The following is a 17998-nucleotide window of genomic DNA, read 5'->3' as shown; positions in this document are numbered from 1 at the left end:
GTGGTTCGGTACATCTGTGTTCAGGACTGATCTGTAATTGATGTGTACTCTGAAATACGACAGCTGTAGTGAGGGTCAAGAGATCAGAATTCAGGAGGTCGTGACCATTCCAAAGGCCAGGCAAGATGGATGTATGCAAAGATGACAGAGTTGAAAATAACAGTACTCATTGTAGTCCTGTTCCAAAAAACTGCTGTTACAGTCTCTTAAAACCTGGTGGCACTCAGTATATGATACAGTTTGTGCATCACAGATGGAATTTTTTGTATTCTTTCTGGTTTTCATATATTTATTTGTAGTGCAGCTGCCTTTTATTGTTAAGCTTACTATTTATTGGTCCCATCCATTTCTAGGTTTTCTCTCAGAAACTATTTTCTTAAACTTTTCCTTTGCCACTTCTGTAATTAAAAAAGCAAAACAAAACCAAAAAGGAGGGGAAATCCCAAATGAAATCATGTCATTATTTATGCAGCTAGCACATTACTTCTGAAGGCTGTGCTTTCAGAAGCTGTATTCTTGTAAACTCTTTAAGCTTTCTTCTTACTGAACTAAGGAACTCCCCAGTTTTTTTAAGAATATTGGCTTGGCTCGTGTGTGTAGATGGATTGAGTTAGACAGCAGAGGTTGTTATTTGCTCTTGTCTCCTTCATCTGAGCTGAATAGCTGAACTGGGCTTGAAGTAGCTTCTAAAAGGAAGCAAAGCAAACAATCTGGGAAATAATTGCTTTGGCTATCTGACTTTCGTTTGCCATCATTCTTGAGCCAGGATGATAAGTTTATGCTCAGTTCTTGTGACCTTGAGGATGGCTGCTTGCAATATTTTTAGGACAGAAGTACTTGGGTGAGGATGCTGCCTCTGCACCAGGTGAAGCTCTCCTCTTTGGTACAAACATACATCCAGACACACAGTATTGGGGGTGGGGGGTGGGTGTTCTGCTTAGAAACGATAGTAAGAGGCACAGATATCCCTTATTAATTGGAAAATGTGAAATTATATTTAAATTCTGTCCATGAGAACTTCTTTCAAAGCCTCTTCAAAGGAGCCTGGGACTGCTTGTTTCATGAGAATGTTTGTTGAGAGCTCTTTAAATTCTTGAACCACTGTCAACTAATAAATTAATATAAATTATCTCTGAAACAGGTTCATTTAACTCTTATCTAATGTGTAGCAGTTGGCCTGTCAGAGTCAAAATACTGTGGCTTATTTTTGTATGGCAAATTGAGTACTTAGTTTATTAAAATTGCTGATTTGTTGTATAATGAGAAGGCCTAGATTACTGTTACTTTTCACAATAAGGATTTAAAGGATAGGTTGCTCTCAAGCAGCAAAGTATTTTTGTTTATCAGTTCATCTTCTGTTATATATTTCGTGGGCATTTGTTAGCCAGGTTTTGGAATTAGTGACTTGCATTTTGCTTTCGATTCTGTCAGCCTTAGTGAGGCTCCATACAAGGACAATTTGGCTTGCTTAATTGGATGCACTGTATCTGAACCAGACAAATATGTCTATAGTTGATACAGATTGCTAACAGTTTACTAGAAGACAAAGCAAACCACTCAGAACAGAAAACTAGTTTTCTGTTGTTAAGCTGCACCTTGCATCATTCAACGTGTTTTCATCTTTGAGCTGGGAGTCTTAATTGAAGCTGTAGGTCTGCTACTTTTAACCATGCATGACTTAACACATAGGTTGTCGAATGCATTTTGCTGTGATGTAATTTTTTTTGCATAGAAGCTTTCACATATTGAAGTATAACTAGCATTTTGCCAAACATTTAGGATATAATGGTGCATGTAAGAAATACACAGGTTTAATTTCCTTTGGTAGTGGGGGGTCACAGGCTAGCGATAATGATTTCTATCCCCATCCCCAAATTTGCTATGTGTTATTTAGATAATTTTAACACATTAAATCTATGCAGTGCCTGATGATAAGAGCTGTGTTTCCTGATGGCCTGAATTTTTGCATTGTGACTGATAAATGGGGCCTGATCCCAGGTCAGAGGAGGAGGGAGGTCACACTGCACCCTCAAAGACTCGGGTTTGGCAGGGTGATCTGAGCCCTCGGCTCCATCAGATGTTAGAGCTGCTCTGTGTTTCTCTTCCTTCTCCAGCGGTTTTTCACTTTTCAGCAGAGCTGAGTGCTGTATGTTGTTGCTAATTGCAGGTAATGTGGTACTGACATTTTGGAAAGTATACATAGATGATATTCACCCAAAGGATGACACTACCATCTTCAGAGATGCTGATACAATTTTGCTGGCATAGGCTCATTTAGTGATGAATTGCAGTAATAGCAGTTCAAGACCTACAGCATATTAGTGAAAATGAATCCACTGAGTACTAGTCCCATGGCACTACAACAGCACTTAAAGAACACTGATTTTCCTGAAGGGAGGAAAATCAGATTAAGAAATCTACCTGTGGATTTGGGGTTTTGGTTGGTGGGGTTTCCTTTCTTTTGTTTGTTTGGGGTTTTTTGGGGTTTTTTTTTGGTATTTTTACCAGCAGTGTGTTATTTGTATTTGTTTCTTGATATATGTTACTGTAAGGAATTTAATATACATAAGGAAATATTTAATATACATAAGGATTTTAATATACATAAGGAAACCAGGAGAGTGCCATAAACACAGAACATTGTTTTCTGTTTTGGCAGATGGAAGACTTGTATATGCTACAGAAAGCAGAGACGTAGCAGTAGTACTGCTTTAAATCTCTTGTTATATAAACTGACCTAACACCTGGCTATAAAAGGAAAAAAGATCAACATGCTAAAATTGGGAAGATACGTAATAGTTGATGTAGACAGTGGTGGGTCTCTGGCAATAATGTTCTAGAAATGAATGCAATAATTGAGAAGAATTATTCTAATAAAAGGATGGGGCAACCTATTATTGAAATAGTTGTCTAATTTGAGAGAAATAGGGATAAAGACAGGCTTCATGTTAATAATGCGTTGGTGCTTTGCACAAGAACAGAGTGTTCTTTCAGCTCTGGAGTGTGATCAGTGGAGAACAGAAATGTCCCAAGCATAATGCTGCACTCCTTTGTGGAATCTCCTTAAAAATCAGACAGGTGCTAGAAAATTAGAGGGATCTGGAATACAAGAATTCCTAAAACAGGAGAAAATAGGCAAGTATGCATCTCCCTTCTCTCCTCCTTCCCCACCTCTACATCCTCCATATCTAGCTTGGAGGGGGCATGTTTGGGACATGCCTAGCGCACATGGGAGAGCAGCTGGAAGTGGCTCCAAGCAGAAACCCTTTTCTGCTCTTGGTAAGTTTTAAGGCAGCATCTTTGCATGTCATCGTGTTTAAAACAACCCCTCTATCTGAAATGTCACTTTGATTTGTAGGTGCTTTGCTTCCAGTTTTTATAATTAACCTCGTCCACTGGTGCAATGTTACATTTAGCATCAGAGAATCATTAAAACATTTTACTTGTCTCTTCCACACACCACAATGTGTTTGAAAAGATTTCAAAATATGTGATGTGTCTTTAGGTTCCCCAGCCATTGCTGGGGAACCATTGCAGGGAAAGTAAAGAAGGGCTAATAAATAGGTGCTTTTTGGTCAAATACAATGTAATCTTGCAGACCGTAATACACAAGTTTGTGTGCGCAAGAGGCAGGAGAGACATTTTGAAGAACTGGGTTTCATGGATAGTTCTGCTATTTTAGGGCTAATATAGGCTACAGCTTTGTCAGGTTCACAGCTGCAGAAGGATTATTTGAAGGTTTGAGCAGTCATCGACACTTTGAGCAAGACTTCTTTTGTGCTGAGGGCAGGGCTACATTCCTAATGTTGGCCACATTAAATGGGTCTGCATATGTGAGGGCAATTAAAAAAAAAAGTGTTTGCTGACCTGTTGTTCTACTGTCTTTGGGAAAAGAAAAAAAAAATATTGATACATAAGTGTATGGAGGAAGCACTGGTATTTATAGCAGATGATTGTGGGTAGATGTGTGTGTTCGTACGCATCAGGTTCTCAATGATCAGATGATGAGTTATGATAAAGAAATATTTTCTCTATTTTGTGATTTGAAAAGCAGCATGACACTTCTTTCCAATTGTCTTGCAGTTTCTGTAAGTTAAGAAAGTCAGAGGAATACTTTTTCTGAATAATAAGTAAAAAATAATCAGTAAGCTTGTGCTGCTTTCAGCTAGATCAAGAAGCTCCCTAGTCTGAAGATCTAGCCTTTGACAATGTATTCTAATAATATTATAATCAGATGTAAAATAAGCTAAGGCTGTGTTGACAGCATTGTCCAACGGCTAAGATTTTTTTTTTTAAATGAAAAACATTTTGAAATTTTAGGATTACAAAATGATTTCTGCATTCCTATAGAAAGAGTTGAGTTACAATCTTAAGATGTACCTTTTTGACTCAAATGAAAACACGCTGCTTCAAGTAGCACGAGCTACTGGTTTCTGATTTCAGAATACAGATTTCTTCTGAGAAATTATGATTTAATTACAGAAGTATTTAAAAACCACACAAACAGCGCACATGCATTTGGAGGTGCATTCATGAAATAAAGGTCAGTGAACTCAGGCGAGTAAGTCTGCAAAATGCTTGTTAAGGTAATGTAAGAGGCAGGCTGAACTGCCTAGGTCAAAACTAAAGGTTGTACGGTGTTACAGTCACTATTATTTGTAATGCTTTATAGGCTGATTTAAGTAACCTAAGTTGGGGGTAAAGAAAACTTTCTTTCCTTATGCTTGTATGTTGTATGCAGAGTAGTGTGAACGCTCTAAAGAAGACTTTGATATTCAAAGTTTTCATTTAATTTCCTTCTGAAAGAAATATCATTAAAAATTCAGGAGGTGAAAGTAAAACAGACAAGATTCATACGCCATTAAAGGAATTATATTAAGAGTTGTAATAATATCCCTTAATCTTAAAAAGGTAAGTCTCTTACAGAATTAAGGTTTTTCTGCTGCTTTTCATGCTGTGTGAGGTATTACAGCTAATACAAGTTGCTGATTTGAAAGCATCCTCACTAATCCTGTTTGGAGAGCGGCTCGTTCTGTGCTCGTTAGAAAAGGTAGGAGAAGAGATTTATAGGTTCTTCGTTAAATAACTACTTAATTACGTCCTAGGACAACCAGATACCAAATACTGCTGGCAGGTTTCCCTAGGACTTGCCTCTAAAGCAGCAAAACTTAGCCGGTGTGAGAAGCACCACGTGAAACATCTTGGTGCGCTGCGGGGAAGCGGCAGCGGGTGCAAACATACATTAGCAGGTTCAAGGGCAGGCACTTGTTAGAAAAGGCATTTAAAAGAGCTTACACTCATTTAAAGAGCTTCTACTCACCCTTCTCTGTGAGCTTCTCCTTTCTCTAGCTCCTGTATAACACCCAACAACACTTTTATGGTTTCCTGACTGGAGCTGATCAAATTTTCCATCATCTGAAGCTGCGCTTTCAAGTCCACAACTTCTGTGTGAGGCACGATTTGTTGGCATTCCTCGCTCACCGCGACGGCCGTCTGGCAAGGCTGGGTCTCCTCCATAGGCGAAACGTTTATCTGAAGGGTCTGTTCATTACATTCGGTGGCTTGGCACTGCGCCCGCAATGAGCAGGCTCGAGCATCTCCCGCCTGGGGCTGAACCCCGTTGAGGTGCGCGGTCTGCTTTCTGTCCTCCTCGGCTGCCGGGCACGGTGACCAGTCGGTCTCGGCCGTGAGGTTTGGCAGGTCGTGCTGCGAGGCGTTTGAACCCGCCGCCGGTAGATAAACGGTGGCCACTTCAGTCTTGAAGACCCTCCCGTGGAGGGGCTGGGCGGCCTCCTCGCTCCCCGGCCGCCCAGCCACCGGCCTCCCTCGGCCGGGCTGGACCACGGTGGGCTCCTCCGAAGCGGCGTCGGCCGAGTTTGGGAGAGGCGGCGGCTCTTGGGGAGAGCTGTGCAAATTGCCGCTTGGCCAGGCCTCGGCCCCGTCGTCGTGAGAGCCCCCGTAGGCGCGCTCGTTGATGTGGGAAATGAACTCTGCCGTCTGCAGGCTGCCGGCCTTCCTGCTCCACTGAACGGCCTCCCCTGAGCTGCTGCCCTCCTTGTCCTTAACGTCTATCAGAAACCCGTTGTTTTGACCCTTAAAGGTGTCCACGGTCGAGGCGCTTTTAAGAATATTCCCCTTTTTCCGGTCCAGAGGAAAGGTCTGGTAACACTTTTTGAGATCGGGTGAAGTCTGAACTCCTGTGCTCTTGGTGACGTTGGGTATCGACCTCCGGGCAGGCACTGTCATGTACTTGCGATAAGCTGTTTTGTAGGAAACGGGCTTGGCTTCCCTCTTGTCAGGATCCTGCGCGGTGGACAGCTGTTTGTCCCTCTGCTCGTTCTGGGCCTCACAGATATCTTTAAATCTCACCTGGAGAGCTTTGTTCCGCTTCTTAATCTGCCGGTTGGGATCCAGGGCGTATTTCATCTCCAGCGCCAGTGAAGCTGCTGGCTCAACTTCACTTTCCGAGGCGGTGAGTAAGCATTTGCTGGGCTCTTTACTCACCATGATGCCTGCATTCAAAAACAGGTCAAAAAGCCTCATGTTACAACAGAAATGCTACTTCCCCCCCCCACCCCACCCCACCCCCCACAAGGTTTGCAATATTTGAGTTAATTTCCTCTGTGTTTACTGAGATGCTGCTGCTCGCAACCTTTTTGCTCGATTCTCCCAAGTCACAGTCCTTCGTATTGGACTATGGTATGTTTTTTGCTGGAAAATCAAGCTTTTTTCATGTCGATAGGTTATTGCCTGCTCCTCAGAGAGGAGTGGGGCTCAACCTGGTTTGCGTGGCACCGGTGGCTGTCCCAGACGGACACGATGGCTGTCACCCCCGGGGGTGCGAGCTCAGCGCTCGGACCTCACCGCGAGGCAATTGTGGGCTCTTGGGAAACAAGGCATCTGAATTTGCTTGATAGTGAATAACAAGTACAGGGAAAATGTGGGGGAAGTCTCTTTGTACAAATAAAAGTCTAGAGCACTGACTACCCTCAGTGCTTCTTTAATTCAGAATTTTGCTAGCAAGAAGTGGCAAACTGGCGTTATCTTTTACAGTACGCTTGCTTGTGAAACACGTTTCTGCTGTGTAATGTACTCTGTATCTTTGCAAGAAATTACTTGGTCATTAGAGGTGTCGTTATTTGGGTTTTTGTAAAAAAATTACCTCATAGCTAAACCTAGAACCTGGACATAGATTAATTATTATCAGCAACTGGTTGGTGCTGCTGTACGCATAAAAATTAAGAATCGTTGAAGTTTGTGAAATAAGCAAGCAGTGTATCAATTAAGGTTTTGCTTCAAATGCAAACCAACCCATCCTTTACTAACAGCAGTAATATGCCTTTATAATAGAGCTTCTTATCCCAAAGGATCCTGAAGTGCTGAAAAAAAAAACCCAAAAACACCAAACGGACAAAAAACCTGTGATGATTCACAGAAATTACTTAATTTGCTATTGAGATATAAGCACCTCCTCAAGGATGAAAAGATGCCAACTGCTTAACACAGCACACAGCAGAAAGACCCAACAGCTCTATTCTGTACAGATCATATGGGACCTGCAGTAACTGGATAGTAAAGACCTAATTTTTACACCTCATTTGAAGTTGTCGTTTTTTACTCTCCTATTGCACAAATTTCTCCCTGATGCTGAGATTTACTGAATTGCCAAATTCCCACTTAATCCAAATATTCTGTGTGTTATCTCCTATTTAAACACTGATGTACCCTCAGAGAGTCTCAGAGTACAATGTGAAATGAGTAAAGGGACTTTCAGGTGAGGTATTTGAAATACATTTCTAATCAAAATTCTTTTGTCTACTGAATAAAAAATGTGAAACTCTTGAAGAGTAAAGTACCACAATAGCGTATGTTTTACAAAGTCAACTCGGTGGCATGAGTGAATCCTTATGACTAGTGTGCACTGAGTTTTAAATTAAAAAGCCATAATGGAGAAATTAATTTCTGATGGAAAATTGAAAGTTTATGAGTCTTTAAAAGTAATACTAACATTTCCCAAAAGTTGTTAAGACACACAAATGTGCATGGCAAGCAATTGTATACCGCAAGGTTGGTCTTCTGGGTTATCAAATTGCTTTCAAAAAAATTGCATGCAAATGTGTCACTATTTTTTTTTTTTCCTTTCACGTTTTACATCCCTGTTCCCAGTAATTTGCGAACGAGTAACTGAAGGATTTTAGAATCCATCTAGTTTGCCTTTTTCTATCTAAACTTGCCAGGTTCAGGTAGTAACGCATGAGCAGCGATCATTTTAGAAGGGGAAGTTTCTATCTGAATCTGTCTGATGTAGCAGAAAGTCCGTAGAAGACAGCAAAAAGAGGGAAGATTCAGGAGAAAACCATTCAAGTAATGGCATCTGAGACTGCAAGATACTAGTTTTCAAACTAGATGTGTATATACCGGACTAGTATCTGATACCAGGGTGACCAAGCCCCTCTTTTTGTGGAAAAAGGATTATAAAATAGAAATGCTAGAGTGAAGCCTGAAGATAAAATTGAGGTGGTGGAGTGCTCTCTTGTACTTTGTGCCCTGCTAGGGATGGGGGGTAAGATCAGTTATCCCTGTGCCTCTTAATACATGATGTGCCAATATAGAAAACTGGTTTGTTGGGGATTTTTTGTTTCTTTTTTGTTTGTTTGTTTGGGGTTTTTTTGTTTGTTTGTTTTCTTGAGGGGGGAATAAAGTAAGTACATATGAATGTCAGGATTTTTGTATTCCACAGCTTCCAAAGGTGGTAGTGGTAGGAAATACAGACATCCATCCATCCGTCTGTCTGTCTATCTAGGGGAGGAATCTTGGAATGCTTTAGTGATTAATGAGTTGCTGTGTAAAATACAAACCTGATCCATTAGCCTGCAACTGGACAGATATCAGCTTTAGACACAGCTAAAATGTGTTGTAAAAACTACTGTCAAAACTAAGAACTCTGCACTTTCATTAATGTAGAACGACTGGAAGCAAATCTTCCATAATGGTCTGGTAAATTAATGAGTTTAGCAAAAACCTAAATGCAGTACCACAAGAGTCATTATATCCATTAGTTTTCAAATCTGCTAATGTGAGTTCATGCACTAGTAAAGAAATTGTAGCAAATATAAAATGTTGCATGTACAAAGATGTGAGATAGTCAATAATTATGTCTGAAAAGAGAGCACACGTTTTTACCCATAAAAGAGGCTTACAAAAATCAGTAGTTAGATCTGAAAAGTCACTTATTACGAACCTCTCCCAGGATATCTCAGACTTGTCAAAGTCAGTTTTCTGGCACTTGGGTTTTTTGACAGTAGGCTCCCCTAACATACAATTTATTTTAAAGTATTGGTTTGATATTTCATTAGTGTACCTCTAACCTGTCCAAATTTTCAGATTATTTCAGGTACTGTTTGAATCCCATAATCTTTAGGACTGCAGGATCTCTGGGTGTGTTTGGAACGACCTAACAAATGGAATTAATGGAGTCCATAACTCAGATGAAGCCAGGAGTCTGGCAATATTCTACAGAATAGAAATAGATAAATGCGGTACTGTATTCTGTGATGCAGTTAATTTTAAACATGTCTTTAATAGCCAATAAATTGATTCTTCAAAAATTGCTTCTCTCCCTTTCCCAGTTGCGCAGGCCTGATTGATTTAGCTAATCTAGAGTCTTCTATTCCCACTAGTAACTTGGACTAATAATTTTATAGATATCTGTGATTAAGAATGACAACAACCAAAAGAACCAGGTTTTTTTAAGCCTCACTTGGATCTCAGTGTCTCCAAGGAGAACTATATGTGCACATTTGATAAAAGAATGGTTGAGCAAACAGTTGACTGTGAGTTAAATGTTTAACATGGAAGAGTTTATATAATAATTTTTGGTTCGTTTCATTTTTGTTTTGGACAAGGTGTTGATTCAAGCTTTGGTTTGCTCAGGCGCTAGCGTTTGCGGCAGTGTCTCCTGGGAGACCCTGCTTAATCGTTCAACCTGTACTTGAGCTCAGACAGTGCTGCAGGTCTGCCCTCTTTCCACTGAAGTTAGTGCCAGCGTCCGTACCGATGTCCTGGGAGATGGGAGCGTGCCACGGGCACCGCCTGCACCCAGACCCCAGGCTGGAAAAGGAAATCTCATCGTAATGTGTTTCCTTTCCTTGCACTCCTTGCCGGTAATTCCACTGACCACGACTCAGCTCAGCAGTGTTTTCTGGATGACAAGGCAAGGCTGGCACACATGAAATGTGCAGCAGTGAAATACGACAGAAGCTGCAGGATTGCTGGATACTTCAGGAAACTACTGAGACCGAGTTTCTCAGTTTGCATAAGTACTGCAGACTTTATGGCTTACACTGTCAGGGGGCTAATAAAGACTTTGAATTTGAATTTTAGTTGCTGATGCCAATTAAATACAGCTAATAAATTTAAACTTTTTGTCTGCAGTTACTCCAAACAAACCCTGATTGCATGAGATGATTTGCTAAGCTAAATCTTTAAGTAATCACAGAGCTTCTTTTTTTTTTTCAGTTTTTAGCCTTGATTTGTTTATAAACTTCTGGCTGATTACCCTTAAATAGCGTTCCATTATGTTTGAATATGGAAATAAACTATTAAAGAAGAATAAAAAAAAAGTGATGCACAGAGAAGCCTTAAGTTAGTATAAAATCTTCAGCGTAAGTTATGGAAACCACCACCTTTATTATTTCAGGTTCTCCATAGTTTTATTCAATTAAATAAATCCTTCCCTTTTAGTTGTCCATTTATTGATGCAGTACAGGGTTTTTTTTCCCCCCTCAGTTCAGCAATGTAATGGGCATTCCAAGGAAGGAGACCTATTTTATGTGATTCACGCCTCAATTATGAGGAGCAGTGGGTTCCCAACAGTCCCGTTCAAGTCTGTGCCAGCAGGTAAAGCTTAGGTACGTAAGTAAATCTTTGCAGGACCTCCACTCTTAATCCAAAACTCTGCAAAGTCACTGCACTACAAGGTGAATTATAGCGTTGAATTTCCAGACTCATTTGTTAAGGAAGGAAAAGGAGATTTGTACCTTACCTTACAATTTACATTTCATTTCTGTCAGTTTTATGAGACAGAAGTATATTCAAAGGCTAAAGGTGTTAATAAGCAGAGGAGTTAAACTTTCCAAGTTCCAAATGCAGATGAAAGGCATAGATTTCAGTCTCTGTATTTTCAGACCAAATGAAGGCTCTAGAGATGCAGCTGTAAACTTCTGTGCAGTATTAAGAGTACACATGGCTTTTGTACGCGTGTGTAATAGCTTAAAGGAAAAATAATGTAAGGGATTGCAAGTAATTGGGCTTTACCATGTAAAGGAAGGCTCGACAGTGATCTGCAACATTTTTAAGCTTCTGAATATAGAATATATTGGGGCTGTATTTTCTCATCAGAAATCCCTGCTGCCTCATATGCTATTTTTCTATGTCTAAACGCTATCGTAAGATTTAATAATGCGTATGTCTTTCAAAACCTATTTGATTTTGTAAGTGTATACATAGAATATAGTACACCTCTATCGTTAAAAATAGGCATTTTAAAGCAGCTTGGATTGATATCATATATACAAAGACGATATGGAAGCCTATTCTATGTTAATTCTAAATATACCATTGTGTAAACCAGTAGTAGCAACCTAAGGATAGATATTTTACAGGTAATCTAAATGTTTTCCTGAATTTTGAGTTAGACTGCTTCTAATATCATGTTATTTCTTTGACTTTCAAACCTTTTGACTTCATTAACTGCGTATTTTCAGCCTTTTAAAAGGAATCCAATTGTTAGGTTAACTGACCGTGTTGTTACAATACAAATTTTAAAATTATATAGTAGTATCCTAAGTATTAGTAAGCAATGTTCAGTAAACAAAATTGTACTGATAAGCATGTTGGAAAATACGAATTATCTTAGCCAGTTATTAATTATTAGTTCCTTGCAGAAATTCCGTCTATTTTTTACAGAGTTTTAATGGAGAAGTAAGAGGATAAAATACAACTTCTGGGTAAACTCAAGGGTGTGGGTATGCCCAATTTTTGTGGTGTAAAAAGTACTGATGACTATTATTAGGAATGCCTCTCCAATGTATCTATCGACATACAAACTGATGGGGGGAGATCAGTCTGTCTTCCTTTTATCAGAATTATTCATGTAGAATAACAGAGTTAGCAGTGCTGGTAAATGTCAAACTAGTATTTTTCTTCTTTTTACATCTGTTTTGAAACCCCTAGGCATTGGACTTGCTTTTTCTCTTTCCCAAACTTCCTTATTTATTGCTCGATACTGAATTTGTTCTTGCTGCTGCATTTACGTATTCTGTATTTTATGAAGCAGAGGGTGAACTGCCCTAGCCTTTCAGTCTTCCGGTTTTGAGAAGTTTGCACCACTGCAATGAATTACGGAACATCACTACCACTGCCTAAATTGGTGCTTTTCAGCCTGTGGTCTGGAGACACTTGGAGATTTCTCACCTATGTTATTGCCGTGCATACCTGAAAAGAAAGCTCCTGTGAGCTCCCTAGCAAAATTACACTTTGTAAAGGGAGGGGCATGGATGTTATCTTTTTACTGAAAAAAATTAAGAGGTTCCAAAAGACTGAAACGAGATCTACTAACTTAGGCTAATCCTTTAGGTTTTGGCTATATTCTTCAGCAAAAACTGGCTCTGGGATGCATTATTTAGAAATAAAGCATTGCACTGCAAAGTACAAACATTTGGTAGAGTTGTGATGGTTCTTAGTAGAGTTTAAAAAAATTGGATCTATCAATCATCTAGATTCAGCGATGACATATGATAGACTTGTAATTGCCTTGAAAGTCTTCCTTTGGCATAAACATGATCATACAGCATTTGATTTGCCTTTTTTCCCCCTTCCATTCACTGGTAGGTTCTGTAAGAATGTTGTATAAAAATCATACCCTAGCTAATGGCTGAGATGGACAATAAATGCCTTTAAATGCTCTTGTGAGCATTAGCTTTTGAACTAAGTGGCAACAAATAAAATGTATGATTCCATAGGCCTGTAGAATTTTAGATAAAACAGGGATCTATTGTAGGATAAACTAAAATTTTCCTTAGAAAACAACTTCCCTGAATGCACAAGCCAGTATATGCTAGTTTCTATAATTTTGACATGTCTACTACATGTTCTGAACACAAGTTTTGATAGTACTTGGGTTTTGTTGCTTTTATATTGTTACATGCATAAAATTAAAAGGAATCCATTCAACGTGATAAAATTCTGTACAATAAGGGTTACTTTGCCCATAATATGTTTGTGCAACTGATCATAACACCAACAGAAGGTTTGCACTTGCACTATAAACAATACAGACCCTTGTGCTCTGAGTTAGTAACTGCTAACTTTCTATCGGAACAAATCCAATGTCAAAAGATACTCCTTGTCAATTCATGGTGTTGTCGTAATGTCAACCATTTGCTAGAATTTAGTGTACTGGAAAAAAAACCCACCACATTACTGTTAAAAGAAATATGCTTATTTTTCTTACTGTGCTATGCAGCTATTGCTACTATGAAAAATATGAGGAAAGGTTTATGGGCATTATTTTGCCATGTAAATCTGTGCAACTCTTTGTCAGTGTTACAGCTGGTACTCGCGGTATAAGGATGCTGCTCAGGATGTGTTGCTAGGAGAATCACAAATAGTTCTTATACTGTACTGTCTTCCAGGAGTCCAAAAGCCAGCATACTTTCACTGGAAGGCTTTTTCATTATTATGGGATTTTCTGTTAAATAATTTAAATAGCAAGCTGTTAAAAACAAGAGCTTAAAGACAGTTCCTTATCGGCATTATTGTCGCACACTAACTTCTATTTGTTCTTAGTAAACATCAATAGTTTTTGTGGGTGTTTAAGAAAAAAAAAAAAAAAAACAAAAAAAACACCGCCAAAAAGCAGTTCTGTTCTTTAGCTTTGGCCAACAGGTTTGCCAAACTGTCAGACCTCCAGAGAGAGGTCTGGGTGCGAGGGACCGAGAACAAGTCCAGACTGTGAGCACCTCCATCGGCTGCAGTGTATTTTCTTTTTCATCGTAGCTTCTCAATTGTTGGGTAGGGTAAAGAGGAGAAATGAGATAAGCGGGTTCCAACGCCATGCTTTAGTCTCGCATCTTCAGTTTTGCTGTGCAGGTATCGGAAGGGCACCGCAGTGTGCTTGCGTGCAGTGCAATGTATGCAGATCGGTCCGTTCCCCTGGGAATGCAGATAATCTCATTGTATGGAAAATGTGTTTTGTAGTCTGTGCTAGTGCTTACTACAAATGGGAGATGACAGACATGAATGGCTTTCCTGAGGTCAGTGGTTGTAAGGCATTCCAACATTGTCAGCTCTTTCTACTTGGATTAGGGTTACACGCAGACAAGCCTTGGGAGGGTGTAAAGTGGCGATAAACAATGCGGCTGGCTAATTTAGGTCTAAACCTGACATCATTAGCAGGGTATTAATTGGGTGAATAATACCAGTCTAGGAGATTCGTATTTGCACTCCAGTGCTGTCAGCAGTCACCAGGAAATAAAGGCTGTGTAATTTTCACCTTCCTGAGGAGCACTTTTGTGAAGTTTCTGGTTTCAAGCAGGTTCGGGTTCTGGCTCTGCTGTAATTGTAAATTATCGATGTACAGTTAGACCTGAGCGTGCTGATGTTGGTGAAAGACAAGAGGAGTGCACAGCTCGGTTGGCTTTCTGCTACAGCAAAGGCTCACCCAAAAAGGGTGTTATTAGAAGAGCAAAAAAGCTGCGCTTTAATTGGTGTACTGCATGTGAGCAATAGTCCCTAATGTAGCAAAACTTCTTTCATAAAAGCTGGTTCTAAGATCCTTCTGAAGTAAGTACCATGAAGGAAGAGCCAAACTCTGATGTGAGAGGAAGCAGTCTTGAATCTGAACATCAGGGCAAATGCTCCAAATCCCAACTCCCGAAGTCTCAAGTTCTCATTAAACATGAGGACTGTGGGAGAAGGGTCAGAGTTGATGGATAGCACTGGCACAAACAGCTCCTTCCAGGTCACCAGAGAAAATATTTTTGGCTCAGTGCGGGAAGAACTGTGTGGAGAATGAAGGGGGAAGCAATGAGAGTGTGCAAGGATGTTTTGGAGATGGCGAATAAGTTGCTTCCAGGGTCTTGTGGACCTGGGACCATGTGGAGTAAGATCTCAAAATAAGCATTCTGGTGATGGCTGTTTAGGATGGGTTATTTGTGATGTGGGCGATTAGGAACTGTATTACAGTAATAATTGGAGATCCTCTTAAGAATATTGATACGCCCCTTTTGTCCATTTCAGTTATATCCTCTGCTTGTCTGAAGCTGCAGGACTGGGGCCAAGAACTCCCCCGTTGTTAATCAGGTTTGCCTGATAACACTCTAGGCACCAGAACTGTCTACTAGACAGATAATTTGTGTCACGTTTATTTTGGCCTTGTGTGTTTTTATACTATCACAAAGTGTGAATGCAAGAATATAACACATTATTCTCACCAACTTGTGAAGCTAGGACTACCTAAAATACAGATACATCTTGAATTCAGCAACTTGGGCTCAGTCTGCAGAATGGATCAGTGTTATCGGTGTTACCAGGCAGTTCAAGCATCATTTCTGCTGAATTACTCTCTTCAGCACTGGGATATTTTATCTGTCTCTTTGTCAGCTCCTCAGAGATATTGTTGTGTTTTATTTGCTGATGGCCTTGATACACAAACTGATCCACAAGTTAAATTTCTTTACTTGTGGATACAGAATCACAGAGCGGTTTGGGTTGGAAGGGACCTTAAAAATCGGCTAGTCCCACCCCGCTGCCGTGTGCAGGGCCCCCTCCCCCCAGCCCAGGCTGCCCCCAGCCCCATCCAGCCTGGCCTTGAGCACTGCCAGGGATGGGGCACCCACAGCTGCTCTGGGCAGCCTGGGCCAGCACCTCGCCGCCCTCACGGGGAACAATTTCTGCCTCACAGCTCATCTGCATCTCCCCTCTCCCAGCTTAAGGCCATTCCCCCTTGGCCTGTCACCACGTGCCCACGTACAAAGCCCCTCTCCAGCTTCTTGCCGGCCCCTGTAGGTGCTGGGAGCTGCTCTAAGGTCTCCCCGGAGCCTTCTCCTCCCCAGGCTGAGCAGCCCCAGCTCTCCCAGCCCGGCTCCGTAGCAGAGGGGCTCCAGCCCCCTGACCACCTCCGTGGCCTCCTCTGGGCTCGCTCCAACAGGTCCGTGTCCTTCTCATGCTGGGGGCCCCAGAGCTGGTCGCAGCGCTGCAGGGGGGTCTCACGGGAGTGGAGCAGAGGGGCAGAATCCCCTCCCCCACCCTGCTGGCCACGCTGCTGGGGATGCAGCCCAGGGCACGGGGGGCTCTCTGGGCTGCGAGCGCACATTGCCGGGTCGTGTCCAGGTTTTCATCCACTAGTACCCCCAAGTCCTTCTCTGCAGGGCTGCTTTCAGTTAATTTCTGATTGTGTTTACAGAAGAGAATAATGGATACAGTAACAAAATGGACATGAACAACCAGTTACTAATGATTTGAAAGAAAGATGTAGCTTGCTTTAGATTTTTTTTCTTACTCATACATAAATATGCAAACATTACTGATTTCACTAAATTGTCTATTCTTCCTCCTTCTTCCAAGGAGAGCAGGAAGTAACTAACCAGACCAAAACTACTTTTCATGTTACTAACTTTAAAATACAGTCCCAAATTTACACAACTGCTTAAGGGGTTTTGTATTGAGCATCACAGAGGCTCTGCTTCAGTTTTGAAAAAGTAATCTATACTGTGCTTGGGCTGTATAACCTGCACCAGCTTTGACTTCACCAACTTGTTGCAAGCAACAGCATCGCAACTCTGTCATGAGTGATGACTGCTGTGATTTTCCAGGAAGCACAAAGCAGGCTTGCTGTGGTTAAGCTGGGGTATTATCGATACCCAAACTAACCCATTTGAAAATAGTTTTGGATATATCCACTCGTGCTGTGGTCACAGTGGTGGGCTGTCATACCTGTGTTTTGCTTTGTGTCTCACTGAAATTGAACAAGACTTCTTAGTCCTGTGGCTGAGGTCACTGTGGGGAAGTGAGATGATTTAAGTTCTATTGGTCTCGTAATTATGGGCAAAGTGGGGGTCTAAATACAAAATGACAATTTTGACCTGCAGATTTTGCTGGACACTTTTAGCGGTACAGCAAAGGGTTCGCAGCTTTAAGTGTTAAGGCTATGACTTCTTTCATAGGACTGTTTCTTGTGTGACTGAATTACTGACCAGGTGTCTGCATTTTTCCTGGAGGTTAAAAGAAAACTGAAGATCTGAGGAAGGATAAAACAAGTGGGGAAGGTGGGGAAGAGCACACAAGTACATCCTTCTTCGTTAGGTTTTGACACTTCCTCCTCACTTAGAGCATATGGAATGATCTTCCTTTGCTTTTGTTTTTAAAATGGTTTAATTTTATACCTATGTGGGCTTTATTTACAAGCATGCTATAGCAATCACGGACAAGCAAAAATAACACAAACCACTTGCTTTTCTTTCCCACGGATGCCATAAACATGAGTTAAGGTTGGGATTTTGCCAGTATTATTTCAGTACAAATAATAAGGAATTCCTGTACCAGGTAAAATGGAAGTAAAAGTAAATACAGATAGAGGACAAAGTCTTTGGATGCTAAAAAAAAAGAAAAAAAAAAAGTTATTCGTCTCGCTGGAGATGGGCAGAAGCCTTCAGCTTTGCATCCAAAGGAGTGGATGTCCATGTAGAACTTCTATATGGGAAGAAAGCATTCTTCAGCACACAAACCTGAAAAGGACCACACAGCTGCGGCAGCCAGCGCCTGCAGAAAGAGTTTGCGGGGCACTTCCACAGCGCTGGGGTGCTGTTCAGAAGGCAGCGTGCCAGCCCATGTGCTGTTGCTGCAGCTCTTGTTAAATCAGGTGCAAAAGCCAGGTGCTTCCATGTTCTCTGGCCCACCCGCACTGCTAGCCTGGTTAATGAAACTCTGGTGTCAGATG

The 17998-nt window shown here is 41.0% G+C and overlaps 2 protein-coding genes across 7 annotated transcripts in view; one reads left to right on the top strand and one right to left on the bottom strand.

Moving 5' to 3' along the window:
- DOCK1 (dedicator of cytokinesis 1) overlaps positions 1-17998 on the top strand; it is a 317964-nt gene that overhangs the window by 130211 nt on the left and 169755 nt on the right. The window lies entirely within an intron of this gene.
- INSYN2A (inhibitory synaptic factor 2A) overlaps positions 1-17998 on the bottom strand; it is a gene marked incomplete at its 5' end in the record, with an annotated part of 58273 nt that overhangs the window by 28493 nt on the left and 11782 nt on the right. For 3 of the 5 annotated variants that reach the window (XM_080403106.1, XM_080403109.1, XM_080403108.1), the window contains one exon: positions 5321-16485. In XM_080403106.1, coding sequence (XP_080259232.1) covers positions 5321-6543 — 1223 coding nt within the window. Of the gene's footprint in view, positions 1-5320; positions 16486-17998 lie in introns of those variants that run through there. The other 2 variants (XM_080403107.1, XM_080403105.1) reach the window with 2 other exon arrangements.

Source organism: Falco punctatus, assembly GCF_963210335.1.
Source record: "Falco punctatus genome assembly, chromosome: 9".
Taxonomy (NCBI): Eukaryota; Metazoa; Chordata; class Aves; order Falconiformes; family Falconidae; genus Falco; species Falco punctatus.
Note: the sequence above shows the minus strand (reverse complement) of the source record. Positions and strands in the feature narration are given on the sequence as shown.